The following is a 16,997-nucleotide window of genomic DNA, read 5'->3' on the forward strand; positions in this document are numbered from 1 at the left end:
CTGAAGAAGAATCTGGCAGTTGTGGAATAACTTACATATGTATACAATATCTATGTAAATATACAATAGCAACTTTTACATTGTTAAGTTATTAAATACAGATTTTTTTCTTCCGAGTGCTGTAAGCTTTGATTCTAGTGTGCAGGTACAGGGGAATGATGTTCACAGAGTCTTTCTTAACTGAAAATGAGTCTGTACATTAAATAACAAGACAACATGATATAAATAAAGCCAGTGATTAGTGTGGATGGACTTCTGTACAGGTATTACATGGGTCTTAATGTGTTACATAAAAAATTAAAGACGAGTGGAAATACTGTCTTTATTTACCATCCCACTTCAAGTTCCACAAGTACATTTCCCTTTTATTTTTATCATACAGAAATATCATTGACTTCCATGTGTAGATAGTAAGGTGGCCTTATGGACTGTATGAAATGTCACACACTGAAGTAATCAATTTGTTGTTAACTGTATAAGAAGTGGAAGTAAAACTATTGGTTATTTGGCATAAGAATTCAATATCAATTCTAAAATGTCTACAGGGTGCATCTTTTCTTGTTAGATTTTTCCAGTCAAGCTGTCCGTGTTTTGTGAGGAGCTCATGCTTTCAATAGAACCTCTCTGAGGAACTGACATTAGCGTTTACAGTGGTGGAGCTCATTCTTTACCAATTTAAATAAGACTGCAACTGATGATTTTCTCTCCTTATGGATTCATCTCCTGATCACTTTCTTAAATGAACTGTTTGGCTTATTTTTAAAGATCCAAGAACTTGTGAGGATACGACATTGGCCCAGCAGAGGAGCATCTTCAGCAGAAGACTCCTCGCACCCAGATGCTCCACAGAGCGCCACAGGAAATCTTTCCTGCCTGTGGTCATTAAATTATACAATGCATCCCTAGGAGAGTCTGTCACCTCCTCTCTGTGATATGGACCACAGACAATCTTTGATCTTGTATATAATTCACTACTGTCAATGCTCAATTCTGTAAATTTAAATGTGAGTTTTTTCTAATATATGTTTAGTCTGTATAATATTTGTTTGTTTGTATATTTAGAGTTTTGTAACAAAAATAATTTCCCCCTGGGATTATTAAAGTATTTCTGATCTGATCTGATGATCGTCGAGACTGGAGACTTTATTCTTGAATTAATATCCCCACTGTATTTGTGCTGTTTTATCAATTGTGCAATATCTTTTGTAAATTGGACCTTGAGAAGGGGCTTGTGGCTGCAAGTGTTTCACAATTCATAGTGCCATCAGTGGCTGCAGTCCATTCTTTGTGAATTTTATCTGTTTTTGTTTGTTTTGTTGCTAAGTGCCAACGCTATGAGAGCAACGATGAACTCTATGGTGTTCTGATGTCACTGACACACAGTACATTGAGACACCTCACCGTGCAATTTTATCATTTTTTACACTTTAACAGTGTCTCCAGTAGGGGTGTCCCCAACTAAAAATGTTCATAGTGGAATCTGATTGGTCGAGTCTTGCCTATAGTCGACGAATCGTCAAATCAGTTGGTTTTTTTTCCCCCTCATGAAAAACCCTCTGATCCGGGGTGGTGAGCCATAGACATGAAGCAGACAGCGGCGGGAGCACGTGAGTCCAGCACTGCGCGGTCACGTGTGTCAGGCAGAGGGTTACTGAAAGATGTGATTTCTGATAGGAGCATCTTATTAAAAGTATTTGTTGTTATAACATAAATGTGTTTTGTTTGTATCTTTCTTTGACAGTAGCTGACGGTATATTTAGAACTGTAGTTTCACTTTCACAGTTCTGTGTCAGACTGTTTTGGATTGAACGTCTATAATGAAAAACAACAAATGTTTAAAGTAAATGATGCTGATGATTAAACAGGAGCAGACTGTTGTATTTCTGACGCACAGATAGGTTTAAAGCCCAGCCAAGATGGGCTCTGACGGTGTAGGATACTGGATAGAACAACTTAGTCTATGAGGGGGATGGGGTTATTCCTGTACACTAAGGAGACAGATGAAAAGGACATGAGTTATTTTCACATTTTTAGCAACAGTATTTATTAATAGGCTTATATTTTTACCCAAATAGGCTATTTATCATGGTTTATTCGGAGAAACCAAGAATCTATATGTCAAATCAGACATTCAGCGCCCCCAGAGCCAGAATGGAATAATCCATTGTTTTATATTTTCACACCACATTTTGTACATTTTTGATTTGACTATGAGTTTCGCAGTCGAATCAGGCTCCTCAGAGCGAATCGTCAAATAGTCGACTATTCGGGGTCACCCCTAGTCTCCAGTAAAGCTCTCTAGCTTTGCCAGGTTACTTTTGACTTACATATGCATGGAACAGGTTCATCTAAATGATAGTAAACAACAATTCTAGTGCTCACTTGTGCCCATTGATATCTTGAAATATCAGCCCATAGTGCGGTTATATTATTTTAATTCCTGTCATGCTATTTTACAGATTCAGTGACTTGATTTCAACAATTTTAGCTAAATGTTATTATATACAGATTACATATACTGTATATGTGCATTAGTTCATGTTAAATGGGATTTTTTTTTTTTTACCCAAATTTCGATCACCTACGTGAGCCCAGTTAATCAGGAAAGCCATTGTTAGGTTTTGAGAATTTAGCTTACAAACTGTAGGCAGCTGGTTTGGTTCTAATCTTAAAACTGCATGAGGAGTTCAGGGACTGTATATGAAGAAAAAGAAAGGGAAATGTACTTCAGAGACCAAAGCCATAAAAAAGGGGATGATGCTTTTTGCTCAATAGAGCAGCAAAAAATACACGTATGTCCTTTATAAAGGCATTTCAGAAAGAAAAAGAAAACTGCCTTTCTTTAAAAAGGCCACCTATCCCATCCCACATGTAGCTGATTAAAGAGGCAGATATTCATGGTTTACAGGCCAGTTGGAGATGAGCAAATGGCAGTTCAAGTACAACACAACTAAATATGAGGTATGAGTCAGTACTCCAAACAAACAACCTGATACCAGCATAGGGTAAATAACGTCCATGCAACATGCATGTTTACAGTACACACTGAAGTATGCAATTATAACAAGAGGAAATGTCTAGTGTCTCATCATAGTAGTAAAAAGTGAAGACGTTTTGTACTTTAAGCACACATACAAATATAGATTTTTTTTACATCTATTGCATTCTTTAAATTGGAGGAAATAAATGCATCCCACAGATGGGGATGTACAGAGATTGGAGTTTGAGATGCAGGTTGTGTTAAATGCAAGCCCTCATTCTTGTTTCAGAAATTTTCAATGCGTAAAATACTTACACAATGAGAATGACCGGACTCGTCCTGCAGTAACGGGAATATAGGAATGTACATTAAACATTAACGGGGGATTGAATCTATTTTAACTAAGTGACTTATGTGTGTGCTGATTGCTGTCAAGTTTGGACTGTTTAAAATGAAATTAATAATAAGCCTGACCAGTCAGGTTTGAAGGTAGATTCCTTAACTCTTGGTGTCAAAGGTCCTTGAGGGATTTGACAGCCTTGGCCAGGTTGCTGTAGAATTCAGCCATGCTGGAGGGGAAGAACGAGTCGACCACGGAGCGAGGGAGGAAGCCACCTAGGTCTGTCTGGAAGAAGCTGAACACCTGGGTTTTGTTGGGCTCTCTGGAAAAAAATGCACAAGAGAAACTCAACTCCTCAACAAACACACACTAATTATTTAGTTTGTGTGTTAGTACACTCACCCTAAGATGGGAACACAGATGCAACCACATGGATGGTTGAATCCTCTCACATAGCCAGACTGGGGATGACAGCCTGGGTGAGTCACATTGGTGGCTGTATGACACAAAAAAACACATGCACGTTCATCTAAATGATATTGATCTTGTGAGGGCGTGTATTTCTGTGTAGAACTGTGGCTGTCAATCATGTGAGCACAGAAACCAAACAGAGAGCCTGCAGGTTTTCATTAAAATAATAACTTGTTTGCTTTGCTGCTGAGAATCACAGAAGATCGATATTTCTTTCACGTGAATGGTATGTAGCTTCTCGATTCAAGAGAAGGACGCTGCATGCGTCTTTCCCATGTCTGCATCAGTGAATCTGGGCTCGACCTTGCGGTCTAACTTTGAAATCTGTGAACGTGCACTCAACAGAATAACTTACACCTGGCTTGACATAGCCGCTGCTTCTCATCCTGGTTTGGCGTACGTGCAACTAATGAAGCCAGGATGATAAGACCAGACTAGATCAAGGCTGGCTTTTTCCATTTATGCCAAATTTCTTAATTCTGCCTTCATGCAACAGCCCCCAGTTCTCACTGTTAGCAGATTGCTTTCGCTCAGACTAACTAGGTGGGAAGTAAGCAAGAGTATGTATACAGTGCTAATATTGACAGCTACTGTGCTGAAGAGAGTGTCCTCAATCTCCCCTCAATATAAACATTAGGGGTGGGAATGTTTGGGTGTCTTATGGTTTCAAAATCGTTTTTTGAATACGTACATGCTTCAGGATTTACTCCAGATTGCAATAATGTAAACACACAAAGGCAAATCTATGAAAAAATTGTATTTATTCATGCCTAACTTCCCCAATCGTTTATTATGTATAACAATAAAATACTGGTATTTTTGTAGTTTTTTATACAATATTTTAGTGTACAGTATATTTTGAAAGACATTTATCCTGAAATTCCAGTGAAAAGTTCTGTGAATATTATGTGATTAACCTTATCTACATATTTATTTGGTATTTGGGCATGATTGTGTAACACTTTATTCCGAAAACTGAAAACAAAACAATAAAAATACTATCGACGCAATTTTAAGACTTGTATTTCACATGGTGTGCTTGTGTAAAGTTAATGCTTCATCTCCTCTCTTCAGGTAAGAGTTTTATACTGCAGAGTGAGACAGTATGACAGTAAAGTGTTTACCTTCATGTCAGAGTTTTATACTGCAGAGTGAGACAGAATGACAAAGTGTTTACCTTCATGTCAGAGTTTTATACTGCAGAGTGAGACAGAATGACAGTTAAGTGTTTACCTTCATGTCAGAGTTTTATACTGCAAAGTGAGACAGAATGACAAAGTGTTTACCTTCATGTCAGAGTTTTATACTGCAGAGTGAGACAGAATGACAGTTAAGTGTTTACCTTCATGTCAGAGTTTTATACTGCAGAGTGAGACAGAATGACAGTTAAGTGTTTACCTTCATGTCAGAGTTTTATACTGCAGAGTGAGACAGAATGACAAAGTGTTTACCTTCATGTCAGAGTTTTATACTGCAGAGTGAGACAGAATGACAGTTAAGTGTTTACCTTCATGTCAGAGTTTTATACTGCAGAGTGAGACTGAATGACAGTAAAGTGTTTACCTTCATGTCAGAGTTTTATACTGCAGAGTGAGACAGAATGACAGTAAAGTGTTTACCTTCATGTCAGAGTTTTATACTGCAGAGTGAGACAGAATGACAGTTAAGTGTTTACCTTCATGTCAGAGTTTTATACTGCAGAGTGAGACAGAATGACAGTTAAGTGTTTACCTTCATGTCAGAGTTTTATACTGCAGAGTGAGACAGAATGACAAAGTGTTTACCTTCATGTCAGAGTTTTATACTGCAGAGTGAGACAGAATGACAGTAAAGTGTTTACCTTCATGTCAGAGTTTTATACTGCAGAGTGAGACTGAATGACAGTAAAGTGTTTACCTTCATGTCAGAGTTTTATACTGCAGAGTGAGACAGAATGACAGTAAAGTGTTTACCTTCATGTCAGAGTTTTATACTGCAGAGTGAGACAGAATGACAAAGTGTTTACCTTCATGTCAGAGTTTTATACTGCAGAGTGAGACAGAATGACAGTTAAGTGTTTACCTTCATGTCAGAGTTTTATACTGCAGAGTGAGACAGAATGACAGTTAAGTGTTTACCTTCATGTCAGAGTTTTATACTGCAGAGTGAGACAGAATGACAATAAAGTGTTTACCTTCATGTCAGAGTTTTATACTGCAGAGTGAGACAGAATGACAGTAAAGTGTTTACCTTCATGTCAGAGTTTTATACTGCAGAGTGAGACAGAATGACAGTAAAGTGTTTACCTTCATGTCAGAGTTTTATACTGCAGAGTGAGACAGAATGACAGTAAAGTGTTTACCTTCATGTCAGAGTTTTATACTGCAGAGTGAGACAGAATGACAGTTAAGAGTTTACCTTCACGTCAGAGTGATGACTTGCTGTCTCTTGTTTCTGTGATCAGCCGTTTCCTGCTTTTAAAAATCCTGGCTGTGGGTCGCGCAACAGTTCACGTCATCGACACCTCTGCCCAATATGCAGGCAAGCCGCAAAACTATATTTACATGGAAATTAAACCGCCAAAAAGTGTAGGGCCCGAGCCAACAATTTGGGGGCCTAAATCAGGTCAGCAATTTACCGCAATCTATCTAAATATGTGGACCAGGCCGTCAAAAAGACAGCCAAATTGCAGGCTTCCTGTCCAGTGTAAAAACATGGTATGAGTGCATGGACAATGTTCTACATCTTTGTCCCCTTTACCAAGAGAACAGGTTGTTGCACTATGGTCGGTCTCTTCACCTCTCGGCCAAACTGACAGCTGTCGTTCCCTTGGGCTTGCTGTCACTGCACCCCCTGCAGAGATGGCTGAATAGCTTTCACTTGGATGCCAAGTTGCACTGACACAGGAAGCTTGGGGAGTCACAGCAGTGCTACTCCTAGGGAGAGAGAGTTTGCATTGGTCACAGGGTGTGCCATGGACTACCTTCCATTTCACAGGGACAGCTCCTGTGTAGAGGTCAACTCAGGACTGCACAAAGCAATGTGCTAGACCTACAGGCTTTGCTCCTAGTGCTCAAGTATTCCTGTCATACCTTAAAGGCAGACATGTGCTTGACCAGTCAGACATCCCCTTGACCATCTTCCATAGATCATCCTGATTTGGGTAACATCCTGCCTGACCACCAGGGAAATGGAATCAGGTTACAGACCGTTATGAGCCTTCTGCCAGGACAGTGGCGTCTTTATCTGGAGGTGGGGTACAGCATCTAGGATATTTTCGGCAAAGCAGAGAATCTCTGTCTAGGAATTTCCCACTGCTCCATTTAGTTCTCCTTAATGGAGAAAGTCGCTATGGATAAGGACGCTCTAGCTCGTGCAGGGTTATATATGGTCAGCAGGGACTAGCATGCAGCGGTTAGAACAACTGTCTATTACATTGATCCTTGGAAGGGCTGTGCACTTTCGGAACAGAAAGAGAGCCCTTAGAATACAAATGTGCCAATCACATTCTCCAGAGACTACAGAATGAATGTTGCCTCTCCCCATCCATTTGGTATGAGTTTTTTTACTGGGTTCCTCTGCCTCATCTTTATGAGGTAGGCCTGGGGATTCCTTGTGACTCTGTTGTACGAGTCATCCGGTGTTGAGCACTGCCTCTGGCAGTCAGTAAGGATGAAATAGAACTGAAGTTACAAATTAAACTATGAATCCTGGATTACTGCCAGAGTTCCATGTCAGAATTAGGGGTGGGAGATATGGAAAAAATATTATATAAAGATGTTTTAGAGTAAAATCGCAATCACAATATTCTAAAGTTGTTTTTTTTTATTGATTTTTAATCATTTTGCAAGTTACTGAACAGTGCAACCAAAGTATTCCCCTATGTAAAAACAAAACCCACATACAGATTTTCATCAGTTTGTGCAATTTTGCCAACTTGTGTGACATTTAACAAAGAAGCTGTCCAAAGCTACTTGTTGCCTCTGCTGGCTGTGTTGTGGCTGGTCTCCTCACCATTTCACTCTCAGCATACTACCCAGTTTCTATTTTATTCCTGTCACATGCATTGAAAGTGCTGCAATGGACAAAGAACAGCTGAGTTAAAATCATGAATTATCTAAACAAGACCTCCTCATTCAGTACGAAACCTGAATACATGTGTTGTTGTAGTTAAACAGGCCAGATAAGGTAGATTCAGAAGAAGCTTGTGACTCTCACTGCAGTGTGAGTGACTGTGGGGTAGCTCTAGGCCGACGGCGGCCTCTGTGAAGTGCTGGTGCTGCCTCCTTGTTAAACACATAAGTAGTCTACTGGTGAGCGGGACATTTAAGTTTTTCAGGAGCATATTTTATAGCTTGAATAAGTGTGGACGGACAGCGTCTATGCGATGCAATAGTCTGTCGCTCGCTTGCTGTTAGGACATGGTGTTGCGTTTTCATTTTCAGCCAGGACTTCCCGCTACTCTCTGAATCAAACAGGATAGGGGAAATCTTTGTCACTGCCTGTAGTTTGCTATGATTAGTTGATCAGTTAGCCTTTAGGGTGGGCATGGGACAATAGTGGGATTTGGCTGAGGAAAAAAAACCCTGATCTGTCTGTGCAGAGCATAGAACAGCAGTGGATAGAATGTGCCCTATAAACGATACTACGATCTCTGCTTCGGCAGATCGTCAACACCTTCTGATCCTTCACAATCTAATATCGTCATTATATAGCCATGAGCCAGAGCCGCCGTGTTAGCCGCAGTGTAAAGTTGGTCTGATTGATTAATACACAAAGTAGCGTTCATCATGGTGGTATGTTATACATACAGTGTTATTCTTGCTAGGCGTCAGGCAAAAATCACAAGTATATTTCTCATAGAAATATACGTATTTCAAATATAATAACAGCCCACAGGAAACTTTAAGTACTGAGTCCAATAGATGGAACTCTGAGAACTTTAATCCCTGCTTTAAATAATTATGAAATGCTTGAAATAGTTAGAATAACATTATTGTTTAAAATGATTAAAATAGTTAGCTAAAAGTAATGTATAAACGGTTTAAATAGTTAGCTAAAAGTACTAGATATACGGTTAAAACAGTTAGCTAAAAGTACTAGATAAACGGTTAAAACAGTTAGTCCGTTCAGACCTGTAGTGTATCCGCAGCACAGTTAAATCTCAGACAGCCTTGTAGGCAAATTACTAGCACAAGTAAAAACAGTTCAGGAGCCTGCTTCATGGCCCAATGTATCCTTGAAAGAACATAAAAAAACAAGCACAGGAAGTAGAGGGGACAAGAAGGAATCTTTACGCACCATTTGATGAAATGGTGCCATCTTCGTATTGCTTAATTAAAATAACATCTACAAAGTCTCGTGGAGCTATGATACCCATAGCTGCTGAGGGCGTGACGGTTCGGCAGATAGAGATGTCCTGTGCAGGGGTGGGAGACAAGGGAACGTACTCAACGACTCGAACTTCCAACAAAGCAAAAATGAATATCACCATTTGTTTCACATGTATGTATTTAAAGCTGCACTGGGAAAGATTTTTTAATAGATTTTAGATATAGACTTTATAGATAATGTGTTTTTGTGCTAACTGATCACATTCAGTAGACTGAGAATGTTAACTGGCAGTTAGATCAAAATATGAACTATATCCTGTACAAATGTTTTGCCGTGTGTCTTCCTTTAGTGTTCTTTGGTATAAAGCCTCAATGACCAGTTGAGTTAATAAACCATGAGGCATATTTTTAGTGGATTGACATGATTTCTGGGAAATGCACTTCAAAGTTACAGTTTCCAAATAGTTTTTCTGTCATTTGAAGCCACCAGTGTGTTAAGACGCCTAGTGCAGCTTTAAAACAATTCAGACAATCTTTGATGGAAATCAAAAGAAAAGTGACTACTGTATGGACTTTTTCAGAATGATCATCACAAGACACCCTCCAATCAGAAGAGAGAAAGCAGTAACACACCTCTGTGGTTTGTTCCAAAAGCTCAAACTTTTTGACATTGTTGTCCCACTTGACTCTGAGTCCATTGGGTACGGGTTTCAGACACTCCCATACTTTCTCCAGGCTTCCGCTGACAATCCCCTCCCCCTTATAACTGCAGCGGACATCAGAGGACACAACAGGGTCAGGAGAGCACATTATTATTGGACAGGAAAGCGATTTAACCCCTGCACAGAGATGAACAGCCTTGAAAAAACGTCAAACATCAAGGTCGATTTTTAGACCACACCTTCTTTAAACTGCATTTTGTTTTTTCAGAAAAAATGTTCTACTGCACTGCACTGAAGGTTTTATATGTTGCTTATCTGTCCTGTTACAAATGTGCATAGTTGTACTTAAAACCATGCAATAGGTATGTGAAGGATTGTGCAGGGCATTGGAAATTTACAACAACAAAATAAGTAACCACAGTACATTATAAATCATGATTTAGTCAGATGCAATTATTATAAGAGTATGGGACTGCAACTTTCAATTAACTAGCACAACATTCAAAACATTAAAAAAGTACTCCTAACCTGACCAACCAAAGTGACTTTCATACACAACTTGTGTTCAACCCACATCCTGAGGTTATTCACATACTCACACTCCGCTCTAAACTAGAGAATTTCTAGTCTGTGGTCTGGAATAACTTCAGACTTTCTTTTGTTAATGTGACCATCTTACGAAAGGCTGTAATTAGGAATGCACAGCTCAGGCTTTTTCAATCCTGATACCAACACCTGGGCTTTGAACAGTACCGATCAGATACCAGGGTATAATGGATAAGCTGTACGTCTCACTGTGTAGAAGTGACAGGATCATTGTTATGTGTATGGCAGGGATGTGCACAAGGCTGGGCTAAAGTTGCCCATTTGCCATTTTTAACTGAAAAAAACATTTTTTTTTTATTTATTTTTTTTGCTGCTCTACCGGGATGGCAAAGGGTGGAAGCTGCCTTTAAAAACTAGACAGTGCAGTTTTGGACAATGTAATTAAAACATACAGTATACAGTATATAGAATATACAGGGATATTTATCTCTGGTATAAGGCTACATCCGGCTTGACTTTCATACTAAATATAACAAATAAATACATACTGAATTCTAAATGTATTATCAATATAATAAATATTTAATCAAATAGATCCACCCCATTTTCACTGATACAGTACCTAATCCAACTACTGTATTTGAGTCAGTATCAGCCAGATATCCAATATCAGTATCGGTGCATCCCTCACTGTTATCCTTGTTTACCCTTACACTTCAAAAAACAGCAGAGTGAAATGTTCTATCTACAGTTCAACTGTTGATGAAAGCAAATGAGATGAGAAAGAAAATGAAGTTGAGCTTTCTCACACATTCCCAGGGAACTCAGACGAGGGACGCCAAGACACAACCACGTCATTCTGCCAAAGAAAACAGTTTTACAGTGAGCCACATTTAGTGTATCTTACCTTGGGCTTTAGTCTAATGAAGGGCCCTGGTAAATGCTGTTCCCTCTGACACACTTCATTTGTTCAAACAACACAGTAAGTCTTTGAATGAATAAACAGTAGATTCCTGAATAATACGGTTTCAAATTGTAATTATCCTTAAAACCGTGTTTGATTTCCACATTTTGAAAAGCTCACAGGGTTTGTTTAATGTCAATGAAAACAGAGAGGAGATTTTTCAGCCTTCTAATAGAGTCAAAGACTGAAGTGTGGTCATTATTTAGAAGAATGCTGAAAGAAAATTGATTGCTCTGTCTGCAAAACATGCAAAAAGAAAATTGCTGCAGGTTATTATTCTAATGTTAATGCAAACAAAAAGTGCAACATGCTGTGAATTTTCAATATAAAACGTGGCATGTATCAGTTTTTGAACAGTGACACTTTTAGTCACTATAATCGTGATATGATATTTTCATATGCTTTCATCTCCAGCTGATAAATCACACTGACAGTCAGCTAAGGCTTGGTGATATGGCCAAAATCGCAATAAAGGAAATTTAAGTTCTTAAAAACAATATAGCGTGTTGTTTTGATACAGCAATTTTTTGAACGCAAGTTTAAGTGAATTATAGAATAGAAAACATTCCAGCATTGACTGTTTCCAAGAATGCACACACAGTGTGATTTAAAAATTAAACCATATTCTTCGAACGATATTCCAATATATAATCAGATTATCTGAGAAACAGGGAATATCGGAATATCTCTTTTTTTAATTTAATCACAATACGATTCAATTGAAAGACAATAAATTGTCTGCCATCATTGAGCACCAGTGGCTTGTCCATTGTCTGTTGTCTAATTGTCTAAATGTATCAAATATGCATATTAACTAAATGTTGATAAGGCTGGAAGAGTCCAGACAATGACAACTAACGTATGAATATTCTGAATAATAGGCTACACTTTATGATCAAAGATGAGAACAGTCTGCAGTGCATTCAAATGACACTTTAAATAGCTACAGCCACGATGTTCATCTTTAACAAGGGTTAAATAGGCCTGACAGCAGCCTATTAATCATGCATGTTCTGTAATCTGAAAATACCTGCCATCATATACAGCAAATATTGTCAGATTATATCAGATGAGCTCACCAATGTCAAATTATAAAACACTTTGAAAAGAGGAAGATTCTGTCACAAGCACTCCTTGAAGACAAAAGTGGCATTTACAATAATAATAACTGTAAAATAAATAAATGTAAAGACTGAGGTAAAACCGACAGTGAGAAAAGCCAACACTAATGGACCTGAGGAATTATGTATTCAATGCGTGTTTGTGGTGTTCTGCTTTCGTTTCAGAGAACATTTCATTCCTCTAGTAGTATGTCTAATAACCTGCATACAGTATGTGACTGAACTACAACGGTAAATGTCAGTCAGTGAAACCAGCAACAAACGAAGAGTAAAGCTTGTGCTTTTTCACACATCTTGGTGTATGTTGGAGCGTAAAAGGAATAGTTGAGCTTGAAGTGTTTAACCCTGTCCTGTCAGGTAAGCTGACGTGACCTATATCGGTGAGCAAGGCCACACCAAGTAACGTTTACCAACGAAACTCTGTAACATAGGCAGAAAACAGCATGTACCAGGGCCAGGTGGATCATTTTCGTGCAATCTCATATCAGACAAAAATATCAGTAAACATTTACCGACTTCTTGCAGACTTTCCACCCGGACTCATCCCTCTTGTAGCCCATCAAGCAGTCGCCCACTGCCTTCGCTTTATGTTCATAATCCATAATAGTTAGTCAAAGTTAACGTGATGGCAGACTAGCTGACGTCACAGTGGCTAAATGTGTTATCGCTCAACTGGACAGAAAATCAGAGTCACGCTGTAGCCGGGTTAAATGCAGCAGCAGCGACAACTTATTAAACGTTAACGTTAGCCGAAGCGCCGCTACAGAGCTAGCGTTAGCCACAATGAATGAAAAGAGCTATGCAATGCCCGCATCGTACATCGTTACTAACAAGCAGCTAATGTTAGCTCGAGGTATGTGACAACTCTGATTCAACCAGTCGCCGTAAAACCAGCCTGCACCTGTATCTGGCAGAAGGCTCAAATCCCAAGTATTGCAATGAATATTTTCCCTGAAAGGAGAATCGTTAGCATAGGCGTCAAATCATCCAGAAAAAATGTACTTCCGGTCTTAGCTTTCAAAAGAAAAACGCCTCTTCACGAACTTCAGCGTTTATGGAAATGTACCATGTCCTATACAAAAGGTTTCGGTATATTTTCATAGTAGTTCTGCGATTCAATCAACTGTTGTACTATGATTTGTAACAAGTAAAACATTTTATTAAGCGTCAAGTTCCATTTGTCTTATTTTGAAGGCAAAAGCGCGCGACTCTTTCTCGCAATCTGGTCGGCATCACGCACCTGCGGCCTGGGTCATCGTTTGTAGTTGCGGCAAAGCAGGCTGGGAATTGTAGTTGTCACCTTTTCCATTGGAAAGTCTGCTAATTGAGTGTACAGGACTAATCAATGAGATGATTAACCATTTTATTGGGATTGTATAGGAAGCATGTGTATTTCTTTAAACTGTGTGTTACAGTAATAGTCTGTTGAGTACGGTTTGATTGTTATACACATTGCTACAATAACCCATTTAATTAGCTGGCGTGGCTGATACAAAACAATACAAGACCACACACATAGGATAATCACATTTATAATTATTTATATTAACATAGATGGAATAGACTTACTCATTTGGGACTTCTAAAGTATTCTGAATCTGATAACAATATACTCGCTATCTTTTAATGCAATCTGTAGCTTATAGCTCATTATATTTTGAGAAACATTTGAACACAATAGCATCATTTTAGAAAGAATGTCATACATTGGAGCAAACCAGGTCATTTGACTCAGTGACATTATGATCAAAGCTGGTTTTGGACTTCTTTTTGGCCAGCTTTCCTTGCCTGGCATCAGACTTGAGATGGTGTTCCTTGTTGTGGATGACCTGAATGTACTGATCAGTGCTGCTGTTCTGCTGGTCACTGCTTGAGGCCAGGGAAGCTGAGTCTGACTCAGTCAGAGGGGTGTCCAGCTTTTGCCTCGTCTTGGGTTTCACATAAGACTCCATGTTCCTGGTCCTAGCCGGGGACTGACAGTGTCTTCCTGGGGAATGGATGTGACGCCTGGTTCGCACAAGAAGAGAATCTGCTCCTCTCACATTGGCCTGGGACCGGGAGCGTGACTCCAAGTCTCCCCAATCCATTTCTCCCTCACAATCCTCCTCTTCATCCTCTTCTTGTGCTCCATATCTTCCTCGAGCAGCGCGGCTGCCTTTAGCCATGGACACGTGACTCTCTACACGGTCACCGATGTAGAAGTGTGCTGGCTGGTGGAGGTCAGAGAGGGAACGTGGCTGATGAGCCTTCCCCAACGACATCCTTCTCCTGCCTTTCCCCTCTTCCTCTTCCTCTTCACTCAGATGCTGCTGTGATTGGTGGGACCGGTGAGGATGTGGTTGGTGGTGAGCGCTGCGGGGTGTGTAGCGTTTGATGTTACGTGGGTACAGCTCCAGGATCTCTGCAGGCTCCTCCATGAGGTAATGGCGTGGGATCCGTGTGGTTGAGCGCAACAGCTTCTTCCTGGGATCATGCTCATTGACAATCACATAGCGGGTGGTATGACCACGCCGTCCTCCATAACTCTGCGCAGTGATTATCCCAGCAGCCTCGACTGGATGTATGGAGCGTATGGTCTTCCTGTACAGAGGGTCGGAGTGGATGTTGTCAGAATAGTGTGCTGGGGGATTGTACGCCATGTGGTGGTAGGACTTGGACCTGCAGGAACCACTGGGGCCACCGAGACAGGGTGGTGGCCTGTAATGAGAATGAAAAATACATAGGAATGAGCTTATATGACTTTCATGATGTAATATTATTGTTTGTATGTTATCATTGCATACTGCTATTAAAAAGCATGGACATATTTGAAATGTTTGCACTGCATTGCCTCATAAAGGAGACATGGTGTTGGATAACTAAACAGGATTCAAACTTTGTTAAAGCACTGAAATGAATGAAAATCAATAGCGGCGTGGAAGCTTGACACCACATTTTTAAAAACTTTGCTATGATTAGATTATTGGTCAGCAGTGATGTCATGTATATGCTAGTTGTACAAAATGGTCTTGGACATGCAAAAGTACTGGTATGGTCCTTTGAAGCCAACATTCAGCGGGTTTCAATTTGACCTTTTCCACATGCCAAAAAAACATTAGCAAAACTTACAAGTATGCAGTGCTTCCCATAGAATATTATTCTTCAGAATGGAAAGGAAACTGAGATGGCATTTAAAAAACCCAGGTTAATTCTAAAGTAAGTACAAAATAGTGCTGAACAATGATTTGTTTTTTTAAACAAAAGTGCAGTTTTCCAATCGCAGGAGGTCAACATTTTAATTCTAACTTGGACTGATATTGTTAACAATCTGAAACGGTGAAAGTGAAAGTTTTAATCTGGCTGCTATAGTTGCAACTGTCACCATCACTTATGTGATAATTGAATTCAGAGTGGGCCAAACTACTAAATTTGCTTTTGGCAAACTCCTTTTTACACTTGGACAAACATGGTTTCCAAAGTTAAGAAACACTCACAGTTTGAAGTCTGAAAATAGAAATAATGTCTTCAAAGGGATATTTCGGCTCTTTTGAAGTGTTATTGTATAAGTTACTTATCCATAGTCAGTGTGCTATTTTTATACATACAGTGTTGATTTTTGTTACAAGATAATTAAAGTTTTATTATTACTCACTGTGCACATATATAATTTAGATAAAAATGATTTAGCATGCTTTCACATTATTATCAATATAATACAAATGATACATAATTAAAGAATGTTGCAGACAGTAGTAAGCAGTAAGATGAGAATGCTTTAGCTCAGGAAACGGAAAGTTACACAGTAGGGAGGGCTCTTTCAACAGGAACTCGCTGCTCATTGAAGGAATCGCACAACTCGCAAGCGGTAGGCAACTGGAAGGGACGCTGCGACGGATGACAGGCAATTTTATTCGGACACAATAAATGATTGTCAGATTTTTATCAGAAATATAGGATAATTGAATATTGACTAGTTTCAAAACCTGGTGGATTTCTTTTACATTTTAGCGTGGCATACGCTTATTAGGAGTACGATTACAAAACAAAAGTAAAAATGTAAAAATGTCAGAAAGGTAAGTGTATACTACATTAAGAATATTTTCACTGCTTTACCTTGATACAGTAAGCACAAAAGTGCCACACACTGTAATACTCCCCAGAGATTGAGTCAGACTTTTTGTAGTTTATGAAATAAACAAATACAAGAAGATAAAAATTAGTGATTATCACAGCGACTTGGAAATTCACTGTGGAGACAAGAGGATCCCTTTATGAGCTGGAGTGTACAAAAGAAAAACTTCTGCAGAGGGAGACTGAAAGGCTGAAAGAGAGAGAGAAGAAACTTTTTTGGAAACTGGAGTGAAGCTGTCAGACAGAAAGCTAAAGCTGGGAAAACATTCTAAATATAATGTACACTACACACAGATTTTTTTAGGTGTGCACTATCTTTCAGTGTGTAACATCCGTTTAGCTGCTGCCTCGTCTGCAGCAGCTTCTGTGTCAGGACACACACTGACTGTGGAGAAGAACCTCATACAACCACAGTTCAAAATAGCCAAACTATCCCTTTAAGCTGTTCAAAAAGACTAACTGAGAGGTGTGTTTTTTTGTAAATAAAACAT

General features: G+C 39.2%; 2 protein-coding genes across 2 annotated transcripts in view; both read right to left on the reverse strand.

The window, feature by feature from the left end:
- Positions 1 to 2,680: 2,680 nt before the first annotated feature.
- Positions 2,681 to 13,339, reverse strand: stard5 (StAR related lipid transfer domain containing 5). The gene is made up of 6 exons (XM_083917142.1): positions 12,909 to 13,339; positions 11,121 to 11,170; positions 9,737 to 9,869; positions 9,072 to 9,189; positions 3,723 to 3,816; positions 2,681 to 3,642 (listed from the first exon to the last, which is right to left on the reverse strand). The coding sequence occupies exons 1-6, from the start codon at positions 12,996 to 12,998 to the stop codon at positions 3,492 to 3,494; spliced, it is 636 nt and encodes a 211-aa protein (XP_083773268.1). The 5' UTR covers positions 12,999 to 13,339; the 3' UTR covers positions 2,681 to 3,491.
- Positions 13,340 to 14,096: 757 nt separating this feature from the next.
- Positions 14,097 to 16,997, reverse strand: part of tmc3 (transmembrane channel like 3) — a gene marked incomplete at both ends in the record, with an annotated part of 73,187 nt that continues 70,286 nt past the window's right edge. Inside the window, one exon of the mRNA XM_083918751.1 lies at positions 14,097 to 15,093. Within this exon, the coding sequence (XP_083774877.1) occupies positions 14,097 to 15,093 (997 nt within the window). The remainder of the gene's footprint in view (positions 15,094 to 16,997) is intronic.

This window comes from Echiichthys vipera, assembly GCF_963691815.1.
Source record: "Echiichthys vipera genome assembly, chromosome: 1".
Taxonomy (NCBI): domain Eukaryota; kingdom Metazoa; phylum Chordata; class Actinopteri; order Perciformes; family Trachinidae; genus Echiichthys; species Echiichthys vipera.